General features: G+C 47.0%; 1 protein-coding gene across 1 annotated transcript in view; it reads right to left on the bottom strand.

Moving 5' to 3' along the window:
• LOC123759099 (maltase-glucoamylase) overlaps positions 1-19,992 on the bottom strand; it is a 289,988-nt gene that overhangs the window by 85,966 nt on the left and 184,030 nt on the right. The window contains exons 29-30 of the mRNA XM_069324937.1: positions 17,723-17,792; positions 10,028-10,180 (exon numbers count right to left, since the gene is read on the bottom strand). Of these exons, the coding sequence (XP_069181038.1) occupies positions 10,028-10,180; positions 17,723-17,792 (223 nt within the window). The remainder of the gene's footprint in view (positions 1-10,027; positions 10,181-17,722; positions 17,793-19,992) is intronic.

The following is a 19,992-nucleotide window of genomic DNA, read 5'->3' as shown; positions in this document are numbered from 1 at the left end:
AGACAGAACACGAAACAATGGGTATAATATTTTGTAAGTTAAAGGGAGGAATGGAAGTAACGAAGTAACGTTACTTCCATTCTTCCCTTTAACTTACAAAATATTATACCCATTGTTTCGTGTTTTGTCGTGTGTTGAAATTCCTGATTCTAATATATGTAAACGATCTTCCAGGGGGTATAGACTCATTCTTCTCAATGTTTACTGATGATGCAAAAATTATGAGAAGAATCAAGCCAGATGAAGATAGACAGAGTCTACAGGACGACTTAGACAAACTGGAGAAATGGTCTAGAAAATGGCTACTAAAGTTCAACTCAGGAAAGTGTAAAGTAATGAAATTAGTCGAAAGGAGCAGAAGGTTGAACACAAGGTACCATCTGGGAGGTGAAATAACCAATAGGTGGTGCCAATAACACCACCACCTGCAGGAGTCAAATAGAGAAAAAGATCTGGGGGTTGATATCACACCGAACCTATCCCCAGAGGGCTACATCAAAAGGATATCCTCAGCAGTATATGCTAGACTGGCCAACATAAGAACTGCCTTTAGAATCTTGTGTAAGGAATTGTTCAGGACCTTATATACCACTTGTGTCAGACCAATCCTGGAGTATGCAACTCCAGCCTGGAGTTCATACCTAGTTAAACACAAGACAAAGTTAGAGACGATTCAGAGGTATGCCACCAGGCTCGTCCCGAAACTGAGAGGCATGAGTTACTAGGGAAAGGTAAGGGAGCTGAGCCTCACATCCCTGGAAATCAGAAGAGTAAGAGGAGGCATGATAACCAACTACAAAATACTCAGGGGGAATTGACAGGACAAAGACAAACTCTTCAGCACGGGTGGAACACGAACAAGGGGACACAGGTGAAAACTTAGTACCCAAATGAGCCACAAAAACATTAGAAGGAATTTTTTTCTGTGTCAGAGTAGTTAACAAATGGAATGCATTAAGAAGTTTTTTTATTTATTTTTTTATTATTATTTTCTACCACAGACGTGGCCACACATTTACAATGTTAAATAGCATATATACATTTTCTTCAGTCCTCCATGGACAGGGTTAGAGATGTGTTAAACATATACTTCCTGGATTTATTGAACAATCATCCACAGAAGGTGATTCGGTGCTTTTAAAAATGCTAAACTAACCTACATACGTAAATACATAGATACACAGATTTACGTATGCTCTACATAAAGTGTTCGATGTGTCTTTTACATAGTGTCATTAAGAAGTGATGCGGTGGAGGCAGACTCCTTACACAGTTTCAAATGTACATATGATAGAGCCCAGTAGGCTCAGGAATCTGTGCACCAGTTGATTGACGGTTGAGAGGCGGGACGAAAGAGCCAGAGCTCAACCCCCCGCCCCCCCGCAGCACAACTAGGGAGCTACAGACAGAACAACCACACCAGACCGGCAGACTACAACTGAGGGGGCTACCACCAGGGGAGACTCCATCAACACCACCGCCTGTGGCACCTCGCGAACCTCTACCTGCACATTTGGCCGGACACAGCCCTGTTAGGCTCAACCACAGCCATACACACCGGTGGGCTCGTAACCCCCCATCACTACAAGCCTCACCTCCGCCTCCTCGCTCGCCACCGGCCCATCGGCAGGAATGCTAGGGGGGGGGGGCAGTGCAAGACCCTTAGCAAACACCTCCACTGGATCGTCCAGAGTCGTAAGCGGCGGAAAGTCACCTTCTCTAAAGATCATCGCGGTCAGCGGCACCAACCGCGCACGCCGCCGCCAAGTGAGACCTTAGTCCTCATCTATAACATGTACGGGGCTGGCCAGCATATTGACTTTGAAGAGTAAACCCAAACAGGGAAATTAACGACGGTGTACTCCGTATTAGGGACATCGTCAGCATCCGGGTGCCAGCAAGTATCCCCCTTACAATATCCAGCGTATACGTCATTCCACCGAACGCTGAGTACCTAACCATACTGCCCAAACAGCCGGGGTCAACAGCCCATCAGACTTCTCTAACAGGGCACCTCGCACCGCCACGTATGTCAACGGTACACTCAGGATGACCACCCGGGCGGTGCACTCCCCTGCAGCACCGTCCTGTAGAATTCCTTGAACACATCTTGTTTCACGAACTTAATCACCACACAATCTTGTATGTCCACCAATTCGGGTACCTTGAGACGGAGCACCTCCACCAACGTAATACCGACCAATTTATGATCTACCGGCGTGGAGAACTCCAAACCAGCCGAAGCAACTCTCTTTAAAGGAGTCATGGTAGACCCCAACGTCGAACACACGCACCTTGCACCAGCCAGGCGCCAAACCTCATACCAGGCGCACGACCGACACCTCAACGCCCGACCTGCTAACTGCACCGACCGTTCAAGTGGTTGGGCGGTCATAACCACTTGGGACCACCACAGCCACTACCACCATAACCATCACCACCACAGCCATCACCACCACAGCCATCACCACCACAGCCACTACCACCACAACCATCATCACCCCAGCCACCACCACTACCACAGCCATCACCACCACAGCCACCACCACCACCACCACAGCCAACACCACCACCACAGCTACTACAACAGCCACCAACACCACCAAAGCCACCACCACAGCCATCACCACCCCAGCCACCACCACCACAGCCTCCAACACCACAGCTACTACAACAGCCACCAACACCACCAAAGCCACCACCACCACCACAGCTATCACCACCCCAGCCACCACCACCACCACAGCTACCACAACATAGCCACCACCACCACCACAGCTACCACAACATAGCCATCACCACCACCACAGCCATCACCTCAGTAGTGTGCTCAGGCAGGACCCGGGTAGTGTGCTGAGGCAGGTTTGCTCCACACTGTCAACGATCTAAAGAAGTTTGTTTTTCTTCCTCCTCATCTGCCTCTCCCCACTCTCTCTGACTCTCCACACTCTCTCACCCTCTCTCCCCCATCCCTCTCTCTCCGCTCTCCCCTCTCTCTCACCCTCCCTCCCCTCCTTCCCTCCACACCCTCACTCGCCACTGTCGATTTGCTCGAGAGAGACAGGTCCCAAATGACTGCAATGTAGCGAACGTCAAGCCAATAGTCTAGAAAAACTGGTAGGGAATTGTGCGTGACGCAATCGTGCAAACGGTCTGCCGTGTTTGGAAAAGTAATCACCCATTAACTATTAGGAATAGAGTAGTTATGTATAATGTTGATTATCCAGAAAGACTGACAGAGTGTCACGGAAAAATGATTGTTTAATAAGCTTAAGATTCCTGGAACTTTGAGATATATTGCAAAGTTGGATCAACGACTGGCTTAGTAACTCAGCGCGAGGCCCTGAACGAGGTCTGGCCACCAGGGAACAACGAGGGGCCCTGAACGAGGTCTGGCTACCAGGGAACAACGAGGGGCCCTGAACGAGGTCTGGCCACCAGGGAACAACGTGGGGCCCTGAACGAGGTCTGGCTACCATGGAACAACGAGGGGCCCTGAACGAGGTCTGGCTACCAGGGAACAACGAGGGGCCCTGAACGAGGTCTGGCTACCAGGGAACAACGAGGGGCCCTGAACGAGGTCTGGCTACCAGGGAACAACGAGGGGCCCTGAACGAGGTCTGGCTACCAGGGAACAACGAGGGACCCTGAACGAGGTCTCGCTACCAGGGAACAACGAGGGGCCCTGAACGAGGTCTGGCCACCAGGGAACAACGAGGGGCCCTGAACGAGGTCTCGCTACCAGAGAACAACGAGGGGCCCTGAACGAGGTCTCGCTACCAGGGAACAACGAGGGGCCCTGAACGAGGTCTGGCTACCAGGGAACAACGAGGGGCCCTGAACGAGGTCTCGCTACCAGGGAACAACGAGGGGCCCTGAACGAGGTCTCGCTACCAGGGAACAACGAGGGGCCCTGACCGAGGTCTGGCTACCAGGGAACAACGAGGGACCCTGAACGAGGTCTGGCTACCAGGGAACAACGAGGGGCCCTGACCGAGGTCTGGCTACCAGGGAACAACGAGGGACCCTGAACGAGGTCTCGCTACCAGGGAACAACGAGGGGCCCTGACCGAGGTCTGGCTACCAGGGAACAACGAGGGGCCCTGAACGAGGTCTGGCCACCAGGGAACAACGAGGGGCCCTGAACGAGGTCTCGCTACCAGGGAACAACGAGGGGCCCTGACCGAGGTCTGGCTACCAGAGAACAACGAGGGACCCTGAACGAGGTCTGGCTACCAGGGAACAACGAGGGGCCCTGACCGAGGTCTGGCTACCAGGGAACAACGAGGGGCCTTGAACGAGGTCTGGCCACCAGTGAACAACGAGGGGCCCTGAACGAGGTCTCGCTACCAGGGAACAACGAGGGGCCCTGACCGAGGTCTGGCTACCAGGGAACAACGAGGGACCCTGAACGAGGTCTGGCTACCAGGGAACAACGAGGGGCCCTGACCGAGGTCTCGCTACCAGGGAACAACGAGGGGCCCTGACCGAGGTCTGGCTACCAGGGAACAACGAGGGACCCTGAACGAGGTCTGGCTACCAGGGAACAACGAGGGGCCCTGAACGAGGTCTCGCTACTAGGGAACAACGAGGGGCCCTGAACGAGGTCTGGCTACCAGGGAACAGCGAGGGGCCCTGAACGAGGTCTCGCTACCAGGGAACAACGAGGGGCCCCTGAACGAGGTCTGGCCACCAGGGAACAACGAGGGGCCCTGAACGAGGTCTGGCTACCAGGGAACAACGAAGGACCCTGAACGAGGTCTGGCTACCAGGGAACAACGAGGGGCCCTGAACGAGGTCTCGCTACCAGGGAACAACGAGGGGCTCTGAACGAGGTCTCGCTACCAGGGAACAACGAGGGGCCCTGACCGAGGTCTCGCTACCAGGGAACAACGAGGGGCCCTGAACGAGGTCTCGCTACCAGGGAACAACGAGGGGCCCTGACCGAGGTCTCGCTACCAGAGAACAACGAGGGGCCCTGAACGAGGTCTGGCTACCAGGGAACAACGAGGGGCCCTGAACGAGGTCTGGCTACCAGGGAACAACGAGGGGTAGTAACGAAGACGTTCTTAATGACACTGTGATTGGTACTGAAGGAAAAATCGTGCGAGTGGATGAAGGTAACGATCAGGGAATATAACACATCTTACGTTGATGGAGCCATCGGTCCCCACAGAACACTGGTCAGAGGCCTGCAAGATGCCTTCACTTGCTGCCAGATCTAAGGTAATGCATATTGGATACAATAATATTTAATATGAATACAGCATGTGCATATATCTACTTGTCAAGAGAAGTGAAGGAAAGGAATTTAGAGGTCTCACCCGTGCGAAATATAAATACACAAAATAATGCGAAGTTTCTATCAGAATGGTTAATACAATGTTATAATCCACATTTGATACTTGTTAGTGTAAAAAACCCAGAGATCACACTGGGACTGGCAAGGTTTTGGTACTTTTGAACGTTTTCCAGTTGAAAGTGTAAGCTTATGAGGTGAGGGATGCTTCGTCCAGCTTGCCGGTCACTTCAAGCTGTTCACTTCAACAGTCTTCGGCGAGTTCAATCCTAAAGTTGGAACAGTTTTGTGTGATGGCAGGGGTGAGGGGACGCCACATGTCGGCCACAACAAGCCAAGGGGGACAACAAAGTAGTTAGTTCTTAAGATACTTCTCCTAATACCATGCTGGTGGAAGGCTGTATTTAGACTCATGGAAGACTTATTTCCAAGCCAGACTTATTGCTTGCAACTAAGTTTTACTTGCCTTAGACTTGCGGGGCTTTTATGTGACTATATCAAAGACACTCGACGACATCGATAACAAAAAAATTACATATAAATGTTTATTAACAAATATTTAATAATACATATTAATAAAATTTGATAAATATTAAGTATATCACATTACATATTCTCTACGTTACCGAATTTGATTATGTATATATATATATATACATAATCTATATATATATATATATATATATATATATATATATATATATATATATATATATATATATATATATATATATATATATATATATATATATATATATATATATATGTTGTTGAATATGACCAAAAAGGTAAGATTAATAATTCTAACACGAATCTTCTCAATATTTCTTATGTTTTTCTTCACTGTCGGTGGTAATAAAAATATCAGTTCTCCGAAATTCGTTTTTTAATTGTCTGACTCCTGAACACGTTTCGTAATTCGTATTACATTTTCAAAGACTTAATTTACACACAAATTCTTAGTACTTGTACTCTATAGGATGAGGTGATATGGTACAAAAGTTTTGGGTGAGATGACAAACACAAGACAGAACACGAAACAATGGGTATAAATTGGATAAGTGAACATGTGAATTGAAGTAACTGCAGAAGGCCTATTGGCCCATACTTCCTCTTGCTGCTTCTATATTGGTTCGGGGTCTTGAAGTGGGTAGAATATAGTTGTGCATTAGTTGGCTGTTAATTGCTGGTGTTGACTTTTTTATGTGTAGTGCCTCGCTGATGTCAAGCCGCCTGCTATCGCTGTACCTATCGATGATTTCTGTGTTATTTGTTAAGATTTCTCTGGTGATGGTCTGGTTGTGAGAAGAGATTATGTGTTCCTTGATGGCTCCCTGTTGCTTATGCATTGTTAGTCGCCTGGAAAGAGACATTGTTGTCTTGCCTATATACTGAGTTCTTTGGGGCTTACAGTCCCCAAGCGGGCATTTAAAGGCATAGACGACGTTGGTCTCTTTCAAAGCGTTCTGCTTGGTATCTGGGGAGTTTTTCATGAGTAGATTGGCCGTTTTTTTGTTTTTGTAGTAAATTGTCAATTGTATTATCTGATTTTTGTCTGTAGGGGATAATGTTCCTATTAACAATATCTTTCAGGGCCTTTTCCTCCCTTTTATGAGCCGTCGAAAAGAAGTTCCTGTAAAATAGTCTAATTGAAGGTACAAGTGTTGTGTTGGTTGACTCTTCAGAGGTTGCATAGCGTTTTACCTTTATTTTTATGATGTCTTCAACGAAACCGTTAGAGAAGCCGTTGTTGACTAGGACTTGCCTTACCCTACAGGATTCTTTATCGACGTCTTTCCATCCTGAGCTGTGGCTGAGAGCACGGTCGACATAAGCGTTAACAACACTCCTCTTGTACCTGTCTGGGCAGTCACTATTGGCATTGAGGCACATTCCTATGTTTGTTTCATTGGTGTAGACTGCAGTATGGAAGCCTCTGTGACTGTTACATCCAGAAAGGGCAGCTTCCCATTATTCTCCATCTCGTATGCGAAACTCAATACAGAAGTCTGCTCAAATGCCTTCTTCAGCTGCTGCAGACATCTGGCATCAGGTACCTGTGTAAAAATGTCAACATACCTGCAGTATATGGCGGGTCTCAAGTCCATGTCTACTAAGACCCTCTGCTCGATGGTGCTTATGTAGAAGTTTGCAAACAGGACACCTAGGGGAGAACCCATGGCGACCCCATCTACTTGCTTATACATGTGCCCATCTGGGCTCACGAAGGGTGCCTCTTTAGTGCAGGCTTAGAGTAGTTTCCTCAGTATGCTTTCTGGCATGTCCAGAGGAGTGCAAGACGGGTCAAGATACACTCTGTCTGCTATAATCCCGATTGTCTCGTCCACAGGTACAATGGTAAATAATGACTCCACATCCAACGAGGTTCTTATTCCTGTGGCCTGTGCTCCACGCAGTAAGTCGACAAATTCCTTGGGAGACTTCAAGCTGAAAGCACAGGGTACGTAAGGAGTCAGCAACCCATTGAGTCGCTTAGCTAGTCTGTATGTAGGTGTGGGTATCTGGCTGATGATTGACATAAGTGGGTTTCAACTTCGATGATTGGCATGCTTGTGATTGGAGTCCGTCTTTCCCCCTGTTGTGAGAATGAACTCCATGGGCCTGGAGTTTACAGGCAGTGCTGGTTACCCTTCAGTAGAGGTTGTTATGTGTGACATGCTCCGTGTCCCTGTGGATGGCATCTACGGTGTTGAGCTTGTAACTACTCACTGTGTTATTATGAAGTTTGTGAGGGAGGAGGACTACCATGAATTCCTCCGACGATACGAGGGGCGTTCCTTGCCGCTGCCGGATAATGCCGGCTCTGTGTCCATTCCGGACTGTAGTGGTGCCCTGACGTATGTCAGTTTGCACGGGGTGCCCTTGGAGTTTCCCAAAGACCTACTCCGGCATTACTTCCAGAGGTTTGGAGCTGTCATCAGCGTGCGGGTGAACACGCTTTCCTCAGGGAGGCATAAGGGTATGCGGACGAACATTCGTACCCTAGGAATGCGCTTGCGGTTGGACATTCCATCTTCAGTCCGGCTTCTGGGGTACTACGTCCGGGTGTACTATGCCTGGCAACCCTGAACATGTTTTAGGTGTGGCCTGTTGAGGCATCAGGTTGCCGGGTGCTATGCGGTCGCTCCCGTGAACCTGTTCCGGGAAGAAGATTTCCCGCAGCTCCCTGTGGAGGTGGACTCCGTGGGTGAGGATCTGGGCGTCCCGTTCGCTGATGCGGTTTCCCCTGCCTTGCCCAGCGCTCCTCCGGATGTTGCTGTGTCGTCGGATGGTCTTCCTGCTCCTGTAGCTGTTCTAGCTGCTCTCATGGATCTTCTGGGCGATCTCTGCAAGTCGTCGGTGTCCTCATCTTCCTCGTTTCATGCTGCTGCGCCTTGTGCTGGGTGCGGCCTGGTTCCCCCAGTGGTGTACGCTGCTGCCATTCTGCGTCGAGCGTCGGTTCGCCCAGTTTGTGTTGCCCGTGTTTCTGGGTCCGCCTCCAGCTCTGACGATATACAGCCAGAGCCCAAACGTTCCCAACGTTCGTCCTCTTCCTGGGCGGATGTGGGTGACTTCAGTGACGATGAGTCTTCGGGTGTCAACAAGGTGGTTCTGCGGCTGAGTGCGTCGCACTCTGCGCAGTTGGAGGTTGCGGAGGTCTATGTGCCTGCTGATGCTGGTGCCCGTGTCTCTAATATGCCTCCTGTTTTTTCTCCACCAGGAGGCTCTCCTCAGTGGGGGTGGTGGCTTCACATGCCGTGGATGGTGCAGATGCTGCTATGGGCCATGGCCTGGTGGTGAAATTAAAGAAGGATGCTCCCCGAAGAGGTCCTTGTCGGTGCCTGGTTGTGTGGACGTTGCCGCGGGGGTCCCTGTGGTATTGCCCTCTGCCACGTTGTCTCCCATGAGGACGTCCATGGGGGTCCTGGAGGATGTGTTGGCAGCGTCTGAGATGCTGCTGGGTCACTGGCGTCAGATTGTCCTGATTCCATTGTCTGAACACGAGGCGGCCTTTGGTGCTCCAAGGCTTTCCGTCGTATGGGGGCGCGTGGCGATCACTCGCATAGTCTGTGATACCTTTTGGGTCCCCTGTTTGAGGGTATTCGTTTCCGAGGTTCCAGATGCAATGGTTTCCCCGGTGGATAGAAACCATGCAGTGGAGTTATTGATCTCGGAGGCGTTCAGTGTGACATTCCTGAGGGACCAGTTTCCGGAAAAGTACGTGCATTGATGTACTATCTATGTGCTGGTTTGTGTGGTGTTCAGTGCCCCTTTGGCTGCTTGCTTGTCCCTGTATGGTTTTGGTAAATTTGTTATGTATTGTTATTTGTTATTTTCTCCTTGTTACTGTGTTTCATATGTTTGTTTCTAGTTACATGTTCTTTGTTTCATGTGTTTTATTGTCCTTATGTGTTAGTGCCTCTCCATTTGTTCATTAAGAGGCTGGTGGATTTGTTATGCTTTGTCCTTTTCCGGTGCTTAGGTTGTTGGGTTGGGCTTTTGGGTGTTTTTGTATTGTATTTTTGTATTGTAGTGTTGGATTGTGCTTTGTGTTCTTGTATTGTTGTATACTGTGTATGTCATGCGATGTGCATGTCATTTCTGTTGTGTCTTGTTGTCGGCTCTTCCGGCCGGTGATTTTGTCCTTTGTTGTGTTTAGTTTTGTGTTTATTGTACTTATTCGCATGCGTACATGCAAAAATAAACATAAAAAAATTCCTTCCTCACCTGAGCGTTGATGGCGGGGTCAAGGATGACGATGAAGTGCACTCCACCTGCCTGGAGGTCCTCCACGTACCCGGGAAGGTCACCGAAGTTCCTCTGGTCGAGTGTGAAGTCCATCCGGCGGTCCATGATGTCTATATCCCCGTACTGTACGTCCTGGTGGCATGGGTAAGGGTTGGGCAGGAGACGTTCAGGATTGGGAATGGGGTGGGAGGAGACGTGAAAGAAGGAAGAAGAAGAGATAAACGAGGGAGAAAGAGAGAGAGGAGGGAGGAAGATAGGTAGGATAAGCTATAAAGAGAGAAGGGAGAGTTTGAAACAGGGAGTGAGATGGTGAGTGGTAGAAAGGGGAAGGAAGAGACGAAGATACGGAAAAGATCAACAGCTAGGAAGGAAGCAAGGAACGATGGAGGGATAGTGAGTAGTGAGGAAATTGGGAGATCAATGTATTCACCTATTTGCGCTTGCGGGGGTTGAGCTCTGCTCTTTCGGCCCGCCTCTCAACTGTCAATCAATCAATTGTTACTAACTACTAACCTTTTTTTTTTTTTTAAACACACCCCCACCCCAGAAAGCCACCTGTAACAGGTACTCCCAGGTCGTAAATAACTCCCAGGTGCCTATTTACTGCCAAGTAACAGGGGTATCAAGGCGAAAGAAACTCTGCCCATTTTGTTTCTCGCCGGCGCCGGGAATCGAACCCCAATCCACAGGATTAAGTGCCCAGAGTGCTGTCCAGTCAACCACCATCGCGCCTCTGTCGAGTGAGGAGAGAGGTAAGAGGCAAGAATGGTAGCAAGTAGTGGAAAGATTGGATGAGAGAGTGTCGCCGGGGGGAGAGTGTGTGTCGCCGGGGGGAGAGTGTGTGTCGCCGGGGGGAGAGTGTGTGTCGCCGGGGGGAGAGTGTGTGTCGCCGGGGGAGAGAGTTTATAAAAATACAGTCTTCCCAGTCTGTGGGAACCGACCTGTGAGATTTATATTTATTTAATTTATATGAATTTATATTTACGTTAATTTATATACTTCGATAGCAATTTGTATAATGATAAGTGGACTGTATTTCTGCAATAATCTCATAATCTCACAAATCGATCCTCTACACATTAGGGGGGTTATTAAATTAATATATATGCAGCCAATCAAACTACAGTAATAGACTACATACTATTAAACATTGAAGAGGTTCCTTATCTTATAGTACAGCAGGTTAGTCCACCAGGTATAACTAGGGTGTAGACACCAAATTATCCTCTTTGAGGTAGCTTCCATATCACCCAGTAACTGGTGCACAAACTCTTCCTCGTCTTGACCTGTCAAAAGGGCGCTAACTGTGAAGCCAGAATCCTATATATGACAAGTTATATCAGAGAAAACACTATACAGTACATGGAACATTAAAGACCTGGCTTAATTACCTTTAGTTTGAGGCGATTTCGGGTTCTAACCGGCTAACCCTATATCCTGACATTAATGGCCATAAATGAATGATAAACGGGTTTCGGATAGACACTTAACTTGTATTTGTAGACAGCGTGTTGACAATGGTACACCTTTGGGTTCCATAACACTACGTCCAAGTAAATTTAACAGGAGCCGAATTTGCTCCCGTGTGAGCCTCTGGTCTCAATAAACAACAATAGCTGCCCTCCTTCCTCCACTCTGACGCCTGGCTAACATTGTCCAGATTTCAGAACGTGATAGAAGGGTCACATTTACTCTACTTTAATATTGATAATTAAGTTAATTTATATAAGATGTTTTTATGATGGTAAAGTCCAAAGACTAATGTATTTAAGAATAATTCCCAGCAGAATAGCTGGTGAATTATAATGGTATGTGGTGATGATATCCCGTTTTCTTTAGACGGTAATTCCACTACAAGTTACGTTTTCTATGGGTAACTTGTTGGTAATACAGCAGCTATTATCTGTATGATATATTAAATGGTGTCGGATTTTCCGACATAATTCCCCAGGGGGCTGCTCACGGGTCGAAGTCCTAATTAGAACAGACGAACACCGATACTCCTCCTTCGAATTATTAGATTAATTTGATGTTAGTAGTTAGTAATCACACATTTGTGCGTCTGTTCGTACAGGACGGATGTCCCGTACTAGAGTTGCAGGGTTTAGAAGTCTAATGCGATTTCATTTCCCTGTCAACTCTTGAAAGGCTAATATTCAAGCCTTATTACATATTATTTAACCCAGAAGACTGGATGTGATCAAGTACTACAGTCAAGTATGATTCAGGGACTGCAGTGAGATCAGTGACATTAGATATAACTTGAAGTTTCTTCAGGTAACTGGTCACTGATATATAAACACTGAGGCCCATGGAATACATCTTGATTAAATAATAAATGTATCAAATCAGTCATCAGATTTATTAGGGTTTAATTTAGTTAATTGATTCAGAAGACTGAATAGCTCATCATTAAAGTAAAGTATGGTTCTGAGACTGCAGTGGGTTCAGTGACATTGGTCGCAGTGACTTGTAGCTGTTTTAGGCTACTGTTCACTGATTTGCCACTGAGGCCTCATGAACTCATCTTCAGCTTTAAATGATGATACTAACATCAACCTCTGTTGGTATAGTCAGCTGTAATCTCCTTAGTATAATGCTACTGGAGAAATATAATCAGCTGACAAATTTAGATTTCTATTGGTATTGTTTATCTGCAGGCATAGGTCTCCTCAGGCTTGATACTGGGCCTGAGAGTAATTTACCTCCTGCAGAGTTTAACATGGTTATACCCTGATATTTAGTAGGGCTACCAATGAATTGATGGTAGTAGTCTGTCCCCACAAGGACAGCCATTTGGCATTTGATTTGCTCAAATTTACCTGCAGCTGCTTGATAATAGCTTTCCAGGTCAGCATAATCAACTTGAGATTGTTGTGACAAATCTTCACATTTCTTGATCTGTCTTGTTAAGTGGCCTTTAAGACCTGCAAGGGTTCTTTTCATTCTCCCTGCATTATCCATACTGGCTAGTTGGTGAAGCCTTGTGGGACTTGTACTTGGGCTGCTCATAATACTGAACAAACACTAATGGTAGCCTAGGGTAAATTCTGCACTCACTAGGCAATAATCCTACCTCTACTAGAGGTTAGCACTTAAAATTAATACACATTATATATATACAATCATACACACTAATGAATTGAGTGATAAACCAGTGTCACTGGAAGTACCTTTAGGTTAGCTCTTCTATATCACCCTAGGATGGAATTGACACTAATTAATCACTCAAAGGTGTAATGATCATAAGTAAATTATTATATATACACAACTCAACTCGAGTTGATAAAAATTACACCCAAAATAGGGTCTGGACCATTCATTAATGGTGTTAGGTTGATCAATATAGTACAACTGACTATGGTAATAATGGGACTAGGATGAACGATAATAGTTCAACTAGTCAATGGTTAATACCCTACCCTGTTGTGGGTTGGCAATTAGTAAATATTATACTGTGATCACTAGTGCAATATATATTAAATGATTCTCTATTTTGGAGAAATAATATACACAATTATTGATAATAGCCTCTTAATTGCCTCTATGAAACTTCTTATATTATCTAGAAGTATTAAATATTATTAGTGACCTCGCGAAATAAACTCCACAAAATTCGTAGATAATCTCTCGCGAAATGTAACACCACGAAATCCGTGAACAATCTCGCGAAGACACAGTCACTAATTTGGCTGGTTTCTATATTAGCGCTGTCATTTCACAGAATAACACGCCACCAAATCTGTGGGTGTGCATGAAACCGCTGACTAAGGCTGAACTCGGCTGAGGGAGGCTCCTGAGCTCCCTCGAGGCTACGCTTCCGTCTTTGACTGGCTGGCCTTTGTTTAAATAACACTGCACTAGTATATTTAATGAATCCACTGGATAACTGGTTCATCCGGTACTAAGATGACCAAATGTGGGTTCAAGGGATCAAATAATCCGTCATCCGGTTCGAAGGACCAAATAATGTGGGAACCGACCTGTGAGATTTATATTTATTTAATTTATATGAATTTATATTTACGTTAATTTATATACTTCGATAGCAATTTGTATAATGATAAGTGGACTGTATTTCTGCAATAATCTCATAATCTCACAAATCGATCCTCTACACATTAGGGGGGTTATTAAATTAATATATATGCAGCCAATCAAACTACAGTAATAGACTACATACTATTAAACATTGAAGAGGTTCCTTATCTTATAGTACAGCAGGTTAGTCCACCAGGTATAACTAGGGTGTAGACACCAAATTATCCTCTTTGAGGTAGCTTCCATATCACCCAGTAACTGGTGCACAAACTCTTCCTCGTCTTGACCTGTCAAAAGGGCGCTAACTGTGAAGCCAGAATCCTATATATGACAAGTTATATCAGAGAAAACACTATACAGTACATGGAACATTAAAGACCTGGCTTAATTACCTTTAGTTTGAGGCGATTTCGGGTTCTAACCGGCTAACCCTATATCCTGACATTAATGGCCATAAATGAATGATAAACGGGTTTCGGATAGACACTTAACTTGTATTTGTAGACAGCGTGTTGACAATGGTACACCTTTGGGTTCCATAACACTACGTCCAAGTAAATTTAACAGGAGCCGAATTTGCTCCCGTGTGAGCCTCTGGTCTCAATAAACAACAATAGCTGCCCTCCTTCCTCCACTCTGACGCCTGGCTTACATTGTCCAGATTTCAGAACGTGATAGAAGGGTCACATTTACTCTACTTTAATATTGATAATTAAGTTAATTTATATAAGATGTTTTTATGATGGTAAAGTCCAAAGACTAATGTATTTAAGAATAATTCCCAGCAGAATAGCTGGTGAATTATAATGGTATGTGGTGATGATATCCCGTTTTCTTTAGACGGTAATTCCACTACAAGTTACGTTTTCTATGGGTAACTTGTTGGTAATACAGCAGCTATTATCTGTATGATATATTAAATGGTGTCGGATTTTCCGACACAGTCTTCCTTTTCATGTTAGTAACTTTGTCATAAAACTCACTCAGGTTTGCCAGACACGATTTTCCATTTCTAAATTAATGTTAATTTTTTGTCACAAAGTGCAACCTCTCAAGCTGCTCCTCCATTCTCGACCTGATTACTTTCCCCAGCACTCTACAAGGAACACTTGTCAGTGACACCAGTCTGTAGTTCAGTGCCTCCTTTCTATTCCCCGTTTTGAATATTGGGACTGCGTGTGCTTTTTTCCCAGACATCTGGGAGACTTCCGTCTCAAGGGTCTTATTAAAAATATTAGAGAGCGGTTGACTGAGTACTTCTGCAGCCTCCTTCAGCAGCCAGGGTGAGATTAGGTCTGGCTCCATTGATTTTGTCACGTCCAGAGTCCCCGGGAATTTGTCACCTCATCCTCAGTGACTACAGTGCCACCCAGTATGTCTTCTGACTTTTCATCTTGGTCTCTACACTGATTCAAATGTGAAGACCTCCTGAAATCTTTCATTGTGTTTCTCGCATACTTCCTTATCATTGTCTGTGACGGGTTCCCCCTTGTTTCACTAATCTGAGTGATATGGTCTCTTACTGTCGTTTATCTCGTTAAATGGCCATAAAACAGCTTTAGTTGTTCCTTATATTTTGCAGCAATGTCATTTTCAAATTGTCTCTCGTCTTCTTTTTAAATTCAGGTGTATTCATTCCTTGTTGTCTTTAGGGCCTCTCTATTGTTTGGTTCCCATTTCTCTTTACTTTTTCAAGTTTTTGTTCCCTTTGTTTAGCGTCCCTGCATCACATATTGAACCACAGGTTTACTTTATTCATCGACCTCCTTCTTGAGTGTTATGAACTGTTCCGTTGCCTAGACACATTTCCGATATTAGCAATTTCATCTGCATTTGTATACGTGACTTTGATGCTACTCATAACGATTGTAGTTTTTATTTTCCCCGAGGAGTTCATGTAGCTCTCTTTCCATAATTGTTAGGGGGTAAGGGGGATATGGAGGACCGATAACTCTTGCCTATTAGTTTGTGTAGAAGTCTCGCTAGCCTGGTCAGCTCTGTTATCTCCCTCTGTAATACTCTGTTTCATTGGTAACCTGGTATGCCCCAGTATTTCCCCGGTGTTTTACTCGCTGTTGTCAGATGTGCATTGTCCCATGCTCTGTGTGTGATATTTTCTAGTCTCCTTCCATTTCTAATTTGCTTTTCTTCTCTGATTCTCTTGTCTCTCTCTCTCTCTCTCTCTTTCCTCCTTAGGCATGTCCTGTCCTTAAATAATGCATGGTACTTTTCCTCATTTCTTTAATATTTCTACTCTGCCATTATATTCTTGAATGGGGTGTTGTTGTTCATAAAAATATCTTTCACTGGTCGGTATCTACCACTCTGAATCCTACCTAGCCTGCTGAAATGATCCAGTTCCCTTGTCGCATTTCCAGCCTGAATTTTGTGAAGAATTTAAGTTATTTCATACTGCTCTCGCTCTCTCGCTCTCTCTCTCTCTCTCTCTCTCTCTCTCTCTCTCTCTCTCTCTCTCTCTCTCTCTCTCTCTCTCTCTCTCTATCTCTATCTCTATCTCTATCTCTATCTCTCTCTATCTCTATCTCTGTCTCTATCTCTGTCTCTCTCTCTCTCTCTCTCTCTCTCTCTCTCTCTCTCTCTCTCTCTCTCTCTCTCTCTCTCTCTCTCTCTCTCTCTCTCTCTCTCTCTCTCTCTCTCTCATTACCTATTTGCCATGTGTGGCCCTCAGGCTCTGGTAGGTTGTATATCACAACAGATCTCTCCCTCTCCAACTCCTGGCTTGTACACTTCATATCTTGGGTAGTTCTTAGTCTCTAGTATTATTTGCTTAATTATCTTCTCTCCCTCTTAACCGTTTGCTGCCACAACAAAGGTTTTGTCTGGGTTTACTCTCCAAATCTCAGTTACATTCTCTATTTGTTTAATTCTTTCCTCAATGTCGCCGGGGGAGAGTGGTGCATTGGGAGATAGGGAGTCCTCGGGATAAAGGGTGTAGCAGGGAGAGGGTGTGGCCGGGGAGAGAGTGTGGCCGGGGGAGAGGGTGTGGCAGGGAGAGGGTGTGGCAGGGAGAGGGTGTGGCAGGGAGAGGGTGTGGCCGGGGAGAGAGTGTGGCCGGGGGAGAGGGTGTGGCCGGGGAGAGAGTGTGGCCGGGGGAGAGGGTGTGGCCAGGGAGAGGGTGTGGCCGGGAGAGGGTGTGACAGGGAGGGGGTGGGCCCGGGGAAGAGGGTGTGACAGGGAGGGGGTGGGCCCGGGGAAGAGGGTGTGGCAGGGAGGGGGTGGGCCCGGGGAAGAGGGTGTGACAGGGAGGGGGTGGGACAGGGGAAGAGGGTGGTACAGGGAGAGGGTGGGACAGGGGAAGAGGGTGTGGCCCCTGGAACAATAACAAAGGTGATACCAGCCTTCTGATGCAGTCATCTATGTGTGTGTGACTGTAGAAAAGATCACTGCTTTTAGGGTCACATGGTGAGGTACACCTGGGGGGGGCGAGTGTGGCACACTTGAGTACGACACATTGTATACGCTTGAGTTAACACCTTTCCTTTGGCTGCACCCTCACCACCACACAGCCGCCGGCCTTAACAACCGTACTTCAGAAGGCGTGGTTAATGCCTCAGGAGTTCAGTCCCTCTTCGACTGGCTCCAGGCCGCCAACTGGAAGTTTGGACAACTTACCTGTGGGATTCCAGCCTCCTTCGTCCTGTTGACCGCCTCCTGCATCTCCTCCAGGGACGCGTATCCGTACCTGCAATGATGATTGGTTGGTACAGATGTAGTGAGGTGTTAAGGCGCCTTCACACTGTCAAGATTTACCTGAATTTACCTGAGGGCCATTATATCTCTAGTGGCCTCGACGGGGGACAGGAAGCCGTCGAATTTTCAAAGGTATTTGCCCTGAGCTCGATTTTGACATTCATCAGTGTTTTGCTGTATTGGCGGGTAGGGGGTTCCATGGGTTTATAACCCTATGGGCGAAAAGCGTCTTCTGGTTTCTGACCTACATTGTGGGTGTTGAGCTGGAGACTCCAGGTTCGTGTTTCATCTGGCGTTTTGAGGAAGTTATCTGGATCAACATCCTCCAAATTGTTCAACATTTTAAAACCTTCGATAAGACCCGTCCGGGTTGCAGTGTTGTTAGCCTCGTGGCTCTCAACCGTGCCTGGTATAAGAGTTGACTCAGTACAGGGAACTAAATCAACATCACCCGGTATTCAGCTTTCTCCAGAGCAGATGCCTTTCTGAAGAAGATATGAGGAGGTCTCCATGCATGGATACAATAATACAAGTGGGGACACATCAGAGATTTATACAGCTGTATGAATATCTTCTTTTCCTTTGAACTTGAAATTTAGTTTCACTGTTCCTAGGATTTGGTTTCCTGTTACAGTATTTTTATTTTTTTTTACTGCTTCGTACTGAACTTGCTCTTGAGCAACTTCAGTGATTGGTGGATTCTAACTCCAAGATCCTTTTCTTTATCAATCTGCTGCAAAGTAATGTTGTTGATGTGATGCTTGTGATGCACATTGCACAGATCTTGCTTGGCCCACATTCAAAATCTTGCATTGTCCGGTATTAAAAAGCATTTGCCAGTCTTCCGACCACTTGTGGAGTTCATGTAGATCTCTATGATCCAAAGAGGAATCATCACTTTCCTACCATATACTCAGGAGCTCACACGCCACCTTCCTGCCTCTACACTCAGCTCACACGCCACCTTCCTGCCTCTACACTCAGCTCACACGCCACCTTCCTGCCTCTACACTCAGCTCACACGCCACCTTCCTGCCTCTACACTCAGCTCACACGCCACCTTCCTGCCTCTACACTCAGCTCACACGCCACCTTCCTGCCTCTACACTCAGCTCACACGTCACCTTCCTGCCTCTACACTCAGCTCACACGCCACCTTCCTGCCTCTACACTCAGCTCACACACCACCTTCCTGCCTCTACACTCAGCTCACACGCCACCTTCCTGCCTCTACACTCAGCTCACACACCACCTTCCTGCCTCTACACTCAGCTCACACGCCACCTTCCTGCCTCTACACTCAGCTCACACGCCACCTTCCTGCCTCTACACTCAGCTCACACGCCACCTTCCTGCCTCTACACTCAGCTCACACGTCACCTTCCTGCCTCTACACTCAGCTCACACGCCACCTTCCTGCCTCTACACTCAGCTCACACGCCACCTTCCTGCCTCTACACTCAGCTCACACGCCACCTTCCTGCCTCTACACTCAGCTCACACGCCACCTTCCTGCCTCTACACTCAGCTCACACGCCACCTTCCTGCCTCTACACTCAGCTCACACGTCACCTTCCTGCCTCTACACTCAGCTCACACGCCACCTTCCTGCCTCTACACTCAGCTCACACACCACCTTCCTGCCTCTACACTCAGCTCACACGCCACCTTCCTGCCTCTATACTCAGCTCACACGTCACCTTCCTGCCTCTATACTCAGGAGCTCACACGTCACCTTCCTGCCTCTACACTCAGCTCACACACCACCTTCCTGCCTCTACACTCAGCTCACACGCCACCTTCCTGCCTCTACACTCAGCTCACACGCCACCTTCCTGCCTCTACACTCAGCTCACACGTCACCTTCCTGCCTCTATACTCAGGAGCTCACACGTCATCTTCCTGCCTCTATACTCAGGAGCTCACACGTCACCTTCCTGCCTCTATACTCAGCTCACACGCCACCTTCCTGCCTCTATACTCAGGAGCTCACACGTCACCTTCCTGCCTCTATACTCAGCTCACACGTCACCTTCCTGCCTCTACACTCAGCTCACACGCCACCTTCCTGCCTCTATACTCAGGAGCTCACACGTCACCTTCCTGCCTCTATACTCAGGAGCTCACACGTCACCTTTCTGCCTCTATACTCAGCTCACACGTCACCTTTCTGCCTCTATACTCAGCTCACA

This window comes from Procambarus clarkii, chromosome 15 (genome assembly GCF_040958095.1).
Source record: "Procambarus clarkii isolate CNS0578487 chromosome 15, FALCON_Pclarkii_2.0, whole genome shotgun sequence".
Lineage (NCBI taxonomy): Eukaryota > Metazoa > Arthropoda > Malacostraca > Decapoda > Cambaridae > Procambarus > Procambarus clarkii.
The sequence above is the reverse complement of the archived record's forward strand: the minus strand, read 5'-3'. Positions and strand labels throughout refer to the sequence as shown.